Source organism: Notothenia coriiceps, unplaced genomic scaffold (genome assembly GCF_000735185.1).
Source record: "Notothenia coriiceps isolate Sejong01 unplaced genomic scaffold, NC01 NC01_scaffold00023273, whole genome shotgun sequence".
Classification (NCBI taxonomy): domain Eukaryota; kingdom Metazoa; phylum Chordata; class Actinopteri; order Perciformes; family Nototheniidae; genus Notothenia; species Notothenia coriiceps.
The window spans coordinates 35,419-47,975 of NW_011355974.1; the positions used below are offsets into that span (position 1 = coordinate 35,419).

General features: G+C 41.6%; 1 protein-coding gene across 1 annotated transcript; it reads left to right on the plus strand.

Annotated features, from left to right (window-relative positions):
- Positions 1–2,661: 2,661 nt before the first annotated feature.
- On the plus strand, positions 2,662–9,133 carry LOC104954365 (vegetative cell wall protein gp1-like). Its single transcript, XM_010781456.1, has 4 exons — positions 2,662–3,856; positions 5,837–6,088; positions 8,000–8,208; positions 9,100–9,133. The coding sequence occupies exons 1-4, from the start codon at positions 3,758–3,760 to the stop codon at positions 9,131–9,133; spliced, it is 594 nt and encodes a 197-aa protein (XP_010779758.1). The 5' UTR covers positions 2,662–3,757.
- Positions 9,134–12,557: the final 3,424 nt, after the last annotated feature.

Genomic DNA, 12,557 nt, shown 5'->3' on the forward strand with positions numbered 1-12,557 from the left:
TGTATTAAAATGTATTTAAATGTGCACTTGCAAAAGCAAAAGTCTTAATGTTCTTTAGTCAAGTCTAGATGTTAATCTGGTGAACTCACAGTCTGAGTTTATTTGACTGCAGATTCTGTGTTTTTGTGTGCACATGTGAAGATCTGTGGTTTTCCAATGAGGAAAATGAAGCAGAGGACAATATGAGTGATATGAAGGTGTCGGAAAATCATTTATTTAACCCAGAAAACTGAGAATGTAAAACAAAGATATTTTTCCATTTAATAAAACCAGTTTAGGGTTGTACAGTTGAGTTCGAAAAGAGCCCAAGTTGGCTCACTGGAAGTGACCAGCTATTTGCCTTTTGGTTTATACAAAAAAAACTATAGGTTACTTACGTAACCCCAGTTCTCAGAGTAACATGAAGTGAGATGTCTCACTATGGGATGCGCCTCAACGCGTATGCAAACAGAAGCATCAATCTCATTCCGCCAATCCTGATTGGCAGGTGATCTTGACGTCTACGTCAGGGAATCCACCCACCCTTTAAGTAGCTTGCTCTACGTCGTAGCGTCATTCAAAGTAAGCACCTTTTCTCGCTTCGCCTTTGCAAGAAGGGCCGTCTGGTGAGACATCTCACTTCATGTTACTCTGAGAACTGGGGTTACGTAAGTAACCTATAGTTCTCATTCGTAACACTCCGTTCGATGTCTCACTATGGGATATTGAAACTCCCGTATTGCTAGACATGCTTATCTCGAAAATCACCAAAACAACCAGAACTTAACAGGTAGAACCCTGTCTCAACACAGGGGCCCAGCACTGCGCTGACCACACTTAGAGCAGAGACATCTAGCCTGTAAAAGCGGACAAAAGTGAGCGGTGAGGACCAGCTCGCTGCTGCACAAATGTCTTGGATGGAAACACCCTTGTTCAAGGGTGTTTCCATCCAAGACATTTGTGCAGCAGCGAGCTGGTCCTCACCGCTCACTTTTGTCCGCTTTTACAGGCTAGATGTCTCTGCTCTAAGTGTGGNAAATTTTTTTGGTGTTTCTTTACTTAACACAAAGTTATATTATTTATCATCTCCCTACCCTTTAAACACAATAATTTAGACTAACACAGTTTCAATCCGTTTGTTTTACTCAACACCTGGGACCGTAAATAAAAAATTGCATCCAGGTCCTATGATTGGAGACTGTGGAAGCACACGTTTTTACATGTGTGGGTTTTGTTGGAACGATAAATTTTAGTTAGTATGTAGGTATAGAAAGTGAAAAAACAACCTCCCCTGGTTCTACGGCGGCGTCACCACTACACCCCGGACGGCAGAACATAGAGCACCCACACACAAAACACGACAAACACAGTGAAAAACGGGATTTACAGTTTTGAGAGATAATCATGTGAAGACTAGAAGCAAAAGCTTAATTTAGGACAACCCTTAAACCTAGCACCTGTATTTCTGCGGGGGGGGGGGCAAAGAATAACTCATGGGTGGAATGAACACGGCGTGGGGCCGAGGCGGGTTTTGAGGGGGCGGATTTGCGGTGGCGGCGGCGCCTTTTGCGGCTCTACACATAACAAAAAAACCACCCGCTCACCTCTCTCCTCCCTTACCCCAAAACGGCCATACCGAATTCCTGACACCTTATGGAGGCGGCACCGGAGCGAGACACAGAAGGTAGTAGGGCGATAGAAACTGAGGACAGTTTACGGACAACCACTGGAAGTAGCGGGCCACTGCCTTCGAAAGGTCCGGGCAGGCGCGGGACGAGCGGACGAGCACGCGCCGCTCGCCCGCACCCCCTTAGACTTATTGGACGACAGCCACTAACAGCCGAGCGGACTCGGAGTCTCGCGCGCTACGGGTGACGCGGCCGCGTCCAACACGCCGTCATCTATTGCCGGTCTAGTCACTGTGTTTCCGGAAAACATTAACTTTCCCAAGAAGTGAAGCTTCTTCCTCCGACCTAAGGCAGAAGCAGTAACTCTGTACCCGGAGCCATGGACCACATCAGGTCGCGGAAATGGCTTGAAAAATGGAGTCTACGAGAATAAAATTGAGAGGTGCACTGAACCGCTACGCCTCTCATCGATGTCCAAAGCTCGCCCTTAAAATCTATACAGTCGTTGATAGCGAACAGTAGAGAGGAACGTCGAAACTTACGACTCGCCACAGCTCGAAACCCGGCGAGAGTGCGTCACGTCTACCGCTCACCAGTCATATCTGAGAGGAGATATTAATGTTATTCCTAGAAAGGATTTACTAAAGAGACTGAAAAAGACCGACTTTAATACGGGTTAATACTGGCCCACAGCGAATAACAACCACCTAACAATATAAGTACCGACCAACAGCCGCCTCTTCGGATACCGTTTCTAAAACATTTCGGACACTAAGAAAACTCAGAACAGTCATACAAGCACCGGGGTGCGTTTTGTGACTGTGTGTGAAAACTATAACAGACATAGTAATACAAACATAATTCAAATAATGAAACAGGCATTTAAAGGGTTAAAATCCTGAAACTTATTGAATGTTTGGTAGTTTTCAGCACGTTAGAAGTTGTTCAAGTGATTCATGGAAAAAAAAGTTTTAAAAAATATTGATGTATGATGATTTAATAGCAGTTATTATGAGAGTGTACATTTTTGCCACGAAGGGGTCCAGAGGGTGCAAAATGCATCACGAGAGTACACAAAACATGTAAGACTAAACGACAATGGATTTCAAAAATTTGACTCAAAAGAAGACTTCTTGCAAAAATCCATGCCAAAAGCTGTAACACAGCTGAAATGATCACCAAATCAAAAAAAAAAGTCAGGAAAAATGTACAAAAATGCCTGAGGAGGGCACAAGGGTTAAGGGCACTAACTGCTCTGGAAACCTTTTTTTGGTTTTGTTCCATGGCCAATCCTTTGGGTTCATTTACAGTTCAACAGTGGAACAGTGGGTGTCTCAAGCTGATAAAAGGCCTTTCTAAGCACACATACAGTATATCCAGTATGCTTGGAAAGCTGTCCAATCAGCTAAGAGCCAGTTCATTCACATTAATTCCTGCAATAAATCCTTCCTTTGTGAAGCTTCTTATATTTAAGTTGACTGTAGTTTACTGTGTTGTTCTACTAGATCACATGTCCACACATGTACTGTATGGTGGAAGGAACATATACATAGCTAGTAAGCTTGTGACATTTTGAATTGTAGAGCTGCACTAATCCACTCTATTGTATGAAATTTGAGGAATCCAGTGCACATTAATGCTGCAGTTCCCCTTTAACCTCTTGTTCATTGCTTTGGTTTTATGGCTCTACGGTTTGGTTCAGTCTCACAGCTCGTCATCACTAGCAGGCATCTGTTTGTCAGTAAACATCTCTAATAAACCCACTGTACACTACCTGTAACAGCAGTGAACACAGTTAGATAGTAGCTGGTTAACATAGTGGAGAATTTATTAGATAATAAGACACATATGTTCCTTAGGAGTCGGTGGAGACCAAAACCGAGATAAAAGGGAAACAAGTGGACATTCAATGGACACAAACACTCCAACAAAAATGTCTGTTTGCTAATAGCTATCAAGTTGATGAGGTGAAACTATCAGCTTCCTCTTTGACCTCCTTATTTTCTCTCACATCTTCCTGGATGATAAACTTCCTATAGACTTCTCTGCTTTCTATTTTCCCACTCGGGGCCCTGAAATCAATGCCACATTAAGAAGAGCGATGGTTTCTTGTGTTTTATTTTCCTCATGTCCTCATTTCTCTGCTCAGGATGGAGGCATCGGTGGAGAAAGGGAAAAACGGCCATCTGAATCCTGCCTTTCACCTGAAGGTGGTCGGACCAATCAACAAAGCTAGCAGCCACAAGGGGGTAAGTTGTGTGTGTGTGTGTGTGTGTGTGTGTGTGTGTGTGTGTGTGTGTGTGTGTGTGTGTGTGTGTGTGTGTGTGTGTGTGTGTGTGTGTGTGTGTGTCGTGTTGTGTAGTAGAGTGAGTAGTGTTGTGTGTGTGTGTGTGTGTGTGTGTGTGTGTGTGTGTGTGTGTGTGTGTGTGTGTGTGTTGTAGTAGAGAGAGAGAGTGTGTGTGTGTGTGTGTGTGTGTGTGTGTGTGTGTGTGTGTGTGTGTGTGTGTGTGTGTGTGTGTGTGGTGGTGGTGGTGTGTGTGTGTTGTTGTTAGTAGTTACGTTACGTTACGTTACGTACGTACGTAGTAGTAGTAGTAGTAGTAGTAGTAGTAGTGTGTGTGTGTGTGTGTGTGTGTGTGTGTGTGTGTGTGTGTGTGTGTGTGTGTGTGTGTGTGTGTGTGTGTGTGTGTGTGTGTGTGTGTGTGTGAGTGTGTGTGTGTGTCGTGTGTGTAGTAGAGAGAGAGAGAGTAGTGTGTGTGTGTGTGTGTGTTGTGTGTGTGTGTGTGTGTGTGTGTGTGTGTGTGTGTGTCTTTTAGTGAATAATAGACCTTGACCTCCATATTAAATTGCCTCATTTTACAGCAACTTGTTATATTGTGTTACCACTTAGAGGCTGCCCCCTCCAGTGTTCACAGCAATACTCTCGTTCAATGTGCCTTCAGCATCATTTCCTCATGTCCCTTTTTCCTTCTTGCTATAATATGTATTTCAAATTGATTGGTTAGTAGGTGAAGGTTAGAGTACAAGTACAGAGAGGTACAAAGAATATGAGGGAGAAGGTAATAAAATGAATACACCTTCATAAGAATAACAAGAGTACAAATTCATCCGACATATTAATAAACAAAATTAAGCTCAGATGTATTTACTGTAAAGTAAGCGTAACAGCTAGTAATGATAACTAATGACAGAAACACTTAACGAGGTAATAAAGTGAGATGCACAACATTTAAATTTTAACACATATGGTTGCTGGATAGAAAAGAGAGAGAAAGTAAAAACATTAAATATAGAATAAGAAGTAAGTAAAATCCTTAACATAAATATAACATTTAATAAGGTAAACAAATAAGGTAGTAGTAGTAAAAATCAGCTAAACTAAATTCTAGGTGAGACAGAGTTGATGGTAAGAATTTTACATTTCTGGTCTGACGTGTAATTTTCATATTACGCGTTGTAAATAGCAGGCACAGTTTCTCTCTTTGCTCATTCAGACCAGTTACAATGGTCTTTTCTTTTTTCTAAATGTAGTTTAAGGAAACTTTTCTAGTCCATAAATTGATGTCAAAGATTCATTAAAGTGCACAGAGATCACCAGGAACAACAACTCCATTATATGGAATTGCGTTTCATCTGCATTGCTAAGAAAATCAATATTGTGCTCATCCACAATGACTCCTAGTTCTAATATATGTCGAGAAAGTAGTGGACCCAGGAAAGAGCCTTGAGGCACTCCGTATGGAATGTTCTTTGTGGGGAGAGGCTTTGAATCAGACAAATGGTGAGAGATCTCATTGGCTCATAGAATAAAACCATCTTAGGGAGCCAATAATAATGTTGTGATCAAACAATATCAAGGCTTAATTAAAGTCCAAAAGTAAGAATTACTTTTACAATTCACAATTCTCAACTGCCTACTGTAGGGACAAGAACCAGGTTACCCACATACTACTATTGTTTAACTGTTTACCTGATCCTTGTCCAGCTGTCTGGTCTCCGGCTGAGCCACTCCAACATTCCAGCAGCCGGAGCACTAACCAAACCCCACTGCCACACGGGGTTATTTCATATCTAACCAGAGCCGTTTCAGAACCATACCTCACTCTGGAACCAGACTAGAGCTTATAAATTAAATGTTGTTTATGTTTTCTGTCCATTGGATGTAGACAAGCTTTTCCAAGATTTTGCAAGTTGATGTTGTTGTGTTGTTGTCTCTGTTGTGGTCCTAGCTTCCTCACACCAGCAAAGAGGTCCTGCCTCTCAGACCGGGCCCTGTGTCTAATGGCACCCAGCCAGTGAACATAGTGCGACCTCTGAGACCCAGTCAGTCCCCAATGGGCGGTTCCCGGGATGTCAAGGTGGTTCGCCCGCCTCTGCCAGCCAGCAAGCCCCCAACGGCCCCACCTAAATCCCCTGCAACCCCACAGAGACTCAGCCCACCCAAGAAACCCCTGCCCCTGAACCCAACACGATCTCCACTGGTGAGGCCATCTTTCCCCCGTTTCTTAGCTGTGAACAAATACAATTGAATTATAAAACTATAACCTAAAATGCATACTACCTAATGTAAAGGCCAGAATAGAATTGAGAAATGGAACAACTTATAGACAGGAAGCCACTAAGAATATATATTTTAGGAAACCGATTCTTACCTCTTCTATCATTAAGCGAGAGGCTGACTTTTGATATTAAGTGTAGGGAAAACTACTATATAGGCATTCCCATTTATCGTGGTTTAATGTAAAAAAAACTAAATAAAATACCAACAGCAACAGGACATCACCGGGAGCTGTCAGGCAGCCAGACAGTTGTTAAATACATCTACATTTTAGTGAGAGTACTTACAGTACAGAAAGAGCCTCTTAAAAGCAGACTATGTTTTGTGAGCTCAGGTATTTCTACAAGGCAGTAGATTATAAATTGCCTTCTGTACAATGGATTCAGCTAGGTCAGATTGACACTGGAGCAATTAGAAAATATTTATAGGATAATATGATTTAAGCTCCATTTGGGCTTCAGTGTCTTCCTCTATAATTTATGTCAGTGGTTCGGAAGGCATTTAACCATCGCAAAATGACAGGATGTGGTCTGTAATAGAAATGGACATTCAGCAGCACCAGCCAAGAGAGAAAAGCATTACTTACCTGTAGCTGACAGTACAACAACCACATTCTTACATATCTAGAGAAGGATGTGGTGTTCCTCTCCTGATGGCTTTTATTTCTAGGGAAACATGTTAAAATCACTTCACCTCTGCTAGACAAATATATCTAGTCTGAAAAGGGCTTAAATGCCACATTTCTGATCAACATATAAATAGAGCTCCAACTGCATAGTCGTTCGCTCACTCCAAATTCACTTGTGTTAAATAGTTTTGTCTCCAAAGATGCCATGTTTTTCCATTTAGAGAGTATTCAACAGCTGTAGTGAATCCCTGTTGAGACTGATACAACTACTCAAGAAATTGTCTGAAATCATCAGTTATTACACTTATTTTAGTATCAAAATGATCTAGGGATAGTTCAACACACAAACACTGCACAAAGGAACAGCTAATAGCGAATGCAGCATACACATTTGTAAAAAAGCTTAAAAATAACAGGGTTTAAGTTGTAGCCCTGGGAATTACTCACTGAATCCATGGTAACATATACTTCCTGTTTAAAAAGTGTGGGGTAGGGGGCTGCAGATGTGCCACCTTTTATACGAAAAGCCATGCTGTAAAAAACATATTATTGCTCCTGACTGCAGCTAAATGTATCATTTGTAAAAGTAATTCAGAACTATTAGCAGGTTCACAGAGCTGATGAGAAACCGCTGGACTTTCTCTGCCAGAGAATTCCTTACATGATTTCATCTGAAGAAACAATTAATAACATTTGTGGGTTTTTTTATCTGATTGCTTTCTCATTGATTTATCCTCTCATCAGTGCTTCTCTTTGAAGCGCAAAACACCTTTAAAGCCGAGTTTGAAAGTCATATCGCTATGTTTTGTTTTAGTCAAATATCCAATATTTCATGCGAGTTCACTCTGTGATCTGATCTCTTCTGTAGTGGTAGTTTGAATCCACTTTACCTGTGTGGAGTGGGACTGAAGCTCCTCTTACCAGCTAGCTGAACAGATTCCCAAGCAGCCTGGATGCATTGGAGTTCTCTCCCTGCTGGGTGCATGTGCCAGGGATTTAGTGTTCTGTAGCGTATTGGCGCTGTACCCACTTATTGATAACCCTGTCTGTTTTGATTTTTTTAACTTTTGTGTTTTCTCTTTCCTTTTTACTTCTGTTCTTGTATTTTTTGCTTAATTTTGGTCACATAATATATAATACCATGACACTTAATCCCATTGGTACATCAAAATGTCAATAATCGATATTTCTCCTACTGTCTTCTAGTTAGTGTCTGAGCTGCAACCCAGACAGTCCCCATTCCCCCCTCAGAGGCCCCTCCCCCTCAGCCCGGCCAGAGGAGCCTCCCCCACAGTGAGTCCAGCCCGGACCCCGCTCTCCAAACCCTCCACAGGCCTGCTGGTCATGATGCCCCCGGCAGTGGGACCCAAACCTGTGGGCAAAGTCACAGCCATCCCCCCTCTCAGAGCTCTCAGGTGGGACAACACACACACACACACACACACACACACACACACACACACACACACACACACACACACACACACACACACACACACTCACTGTGGTGTATTGTATCCATGAAAGGGTCTTCATATCATTTCCTCTGGGTGAAAGCACAATCACATCATTTCTATGTAAGACAGTTTAAGAACAATTTGAACGCTAATTATACTGAGCAATAACAGCCCCTTACAAACACGCTCTCCTTTACATTGATCTGATGTTAGTTGAACTTGTTGGTGTCATGTCTAAATAAGCACCTGGTTTACTTCTACGTAAAGGTCAAACCTCATGAAATTGAATGAGATCAATGTTGGAACTGCAGCTGCATAATCTACAACATGTAGAGAGAGCAGAAGAGAAATGTTTATTTACTTATAAAGGGTTATTGAGCGCCGGGAAAAGTGTTCTATACTGTAAATAGCATGTATTATTATTATTATTATAAATGTGCATGTTCTACCACTGTGATCAATTCTTATATCATTTATAATGTCTTGTACACAAAGTCAATAGTAAGAAAGCCAATTTGAAGCTGTTGAGTAGATCGTTGTTACATCGGTCTCCATCTGTAAAAACGTATATATTTTCCAATTGCCAACTGTGTGGATGAGTAAATACATATGCGGCAAACACTTACATACATGAGAGATAATACCCATACAGTAGAGCTAGATAAATAGTGTGTAGTCCCTGGTTCAACATTTGGCTGCACATAATTCCTCTTTACTTTCTATCTCCAACATCACTATCAAATAATAGCCTAAAAGCCTTAATAATAATTACAAAAAAATGAAGAAATTGATCTCATTCAATGTGTGTGCTCACTGTCTGATGTTATGAAATGATGAAACTTAATTTAGGAATCCTTCAGTGGACACTGAGAAGCTGCAGTGACCCTTGCACTGTCTACTTTGTGACACTTGAGTGACTTCCTGTTAGCTAGGGCGCCAAATTATTTGCTAACAGCAAAGTCAAAAATTGATCGTTTTTTACTCCTTAAAGGGATTCTGCACATAATAGGCCGAGTAGCGTGTGTGCGTGTGTGTGTGTGTGTGTGTGTGTGATCTACTGGAGATCGTTGTGGTTAGCATCTGGTGCTAGCTAACGGATATAAGGAGCTTTTTTTCTTTCTTTTTTTTTTTGAAGTAAAGGACTCTCTCAGTGTTTAGATAATTAACTTTAGTCTAGTTATCTCAGTGGGTCTCAAACGGTTTGTTTTAAAACGGGAGTGATTTGTAAAATATTTATAAAGAAACAGAAAATCTGTTTACAGTTCTGTTTCATATGGGTGTTGAGCAGTGGCGGCCGGCCCATAGGGGCGCTAGGGGCGCCGCCCCCCCTCTTCCCACATGTTTGATTGTCATTACAAATTAAAAATAAATAAAAAAATATATTTCCAAAAAATAATATTTTTTATTTTTATTTTTAAAGAACAAGGCAAATATTATATAGTTGGTATCAGTAAAATATATAATCTACAATAAAATCTCGTTTAAAATTGTTTTACGATGTCTAAAGTTACTGATAAGTCACATGTTTCCTGCCTGGCCGCAGCGTGTATCATTACCCTCTCTCGTCCGGGCGGTAGAAAGGAGCCCTCAGCCAGAGCAGCTGCAGCCAACAAGCTCACTGTTGCTATCTGTAAACTATGCCGCCGAAACATAATTTCAGCCAATCAGCGTCGTCAGATCTGATGCTCAAAGGGCGCCCTTTCAGCGCCCTGGCCTGTGTGTCTGTGAGTTGTTTAGACTCGTATCCAAGGTGACGCTACAGTAGTGTCTGCAGGTGTAGACTCCGGTGCTAGTGGATCGCCGGAGCTGTAGATTAACATTTGCATGCTTATTGTAGTTGTAAGGGCAATGCCTGTGGCACAATGGAGCATATGTGTGGGCTGGACCTGTATTTTACAGGAAAGGAGTGATCAGAGGGTCGAGTTGTCGATTCTTGTTCAGTTTTCATCTTCCTCACCCTCTCAGACTTTGAGTTGCGCGCGCTGCTAAAGAGACGCGCTACCATGGAAACCAAACAATGGTGTAGCTGTATTAAAGTCCGAGTGGAAACAGTCGTGAGTAAATCTGATTTTGTCAGAAATCGGGAGAAATGCGGGAGTCTCCCGCAAAAATCGGGAGGGTTGGCAAGTATGACTGACACACACACACACACACATGTTTTTGACACCATTTCCATAGCCCCACCAAAAATATTTTCCACCAGCCGCCACTGTTCAACAGTCTGTATTAAATGTGATCAATGACATGTCTGCAACTTTACGACAATACAGGCGGTCCTAGATCTCTAATTTTGACATTTTATTGTACATTTTTTGAAAACACTAAACAAAGGCATGTAACCACAATCTGCCTATACATACTATTTGTGGAATAACTACAGAAAAGATAATGTTATATTTTTGCCGTTTTTGTTATTACAGATTGTTCTGCCGCTCCCAGAGCCATACTAGCTATGAAGCGCAGAAACAGAGATAATAATGCCTTAAAAATAAAGCTAGATGCTGCAAAGGACAAAATATTAGCTCTTGAAAGCGAAATGGACTTTCTGTGGAAACAGCTGGCTGAGGGTAAGCAAATCAATAATGATTAAATAATTATGTATTGGCATCTGATAGCTTTAGAGAAAGAAAAAAAAAACAGGCACATACACCAAGCCCTACAACATTTCTCATCACAGTCCATGAGGCCATATGCTTGCAGATGACTAGTTTCATCAGCAATTCAGTCATTTCACTGCAAACATATCATGACAAGCAGTGGCGGCTGGTGGAAAATATATTTGGTGGGGCTATGGAAATGGTGACAAAACCATACTGAGGGCATTTAAAATCAGGAGACAGACTAAATACGTGTGTGTGTGTGTGTGTGTGTGTGTGTGTGTGTGTGTGTGTGTGTGTGTGTGTGTGTGTGTGTGTGTGTGTGTGTGTGTGTGTGTGTGTGTGTTATACCTGCCAACCCTCCCGATCTTCGCGGGAGACTCCCGATTTCTGACTAAATCAGATTTACTCACGACTGTTTCCACTCGGACTTTAATACAGCTACACCATTGTTTGGTTTCCGTGGTAGCTCGTCTCTTTAGCTGCGCGCGCAACTCAAAGTCTGACGGGGTGCGGAAGATGAAAACTGAACAAGAATCGACAACTCGACCCTCTGATCACTCCTTTCCTGTAAAATACAGGTCCAGCCCACACATATGCTCCATGGTGCCACAGGCATTGCCCTTACAACTACAATAAGCATGCAAATGTTAATCTACAGCTCCGGCGATCCACTAGCACCGGAGTCTAGACCTGCAGCCATCCCCTACTTGTAGCATCACCATTGGATACGAGGTCTAACAACTCACAGACACAAGCAGGGCGGCTGAAAGGGCGCCACTTTGAGCATCGATTGACGACGCTTGATTGGCTAAAATTATGTTTCGGCAGCATAGTTTACGATACAACAGTCGCTTGTTGGCTGCCAGCTGCTCTGGCTGAGGGCCCTTTCTACCGCCCGGACGAGAAGAGGGTAATGTATACGCTGCGGCCAGGCAGTGGAACTATGTGACTTATCCAGATACATTTTCCAGACATCGTACAAAAACTATTTTACCGAATTTTATTGTAGATTATATCATTTTACTGATCAATATTATAATTATTTACCCTTATTCTTTAAAAATAAAAAATAAAAATAAAAAAAAGATATTTTTATATTTATTTTTAATTTTTAATGACAATCAAACATGTAGGGAAGAGGGGGAGGCGGCGGCCCTAGCGCCTTTGGGCTGGGCCGCCACTGCTGGTCTTAAATTCGTATATTGGACTGAACTGCATTTAACATGCAAAACCTAATGAAATTACATTCAAAATAGTAATATATTCACTCAAGGAAAACTGTAAGATCATTGATTTCTGACATGGGGCTCTTCACACAGTAATCACAACAAAATACTTTTCATTATGCACTCACACACACAGAAGTAAAATGGGCTCTAGTACATTTGGCAACAGCGTATACTTAGTTCCATGGGGGTATAAGTGTTGGGGGGCACTAAGTACGGCAAAGTACTGGTGTGAATTGAAGCGATTTTCATTGCAGAGAAGGATACAGTTTAGTTTGCGCGGGTGGGGGGAGGGGAGTATTCAGACTTATCCAGACACACAAATTATTATAAATCTAAGATGAATATTACTTGGAATTGTTTTGTTTTTTGCAAAGAAATATTATTCTCATCTACAGTGCAAAAAAAAAAATGCGGTTCAGAATATGTTTCAATGCCCTGTGATTACTCTATAGCTTAAAAATAACATGCGTAGATGCTT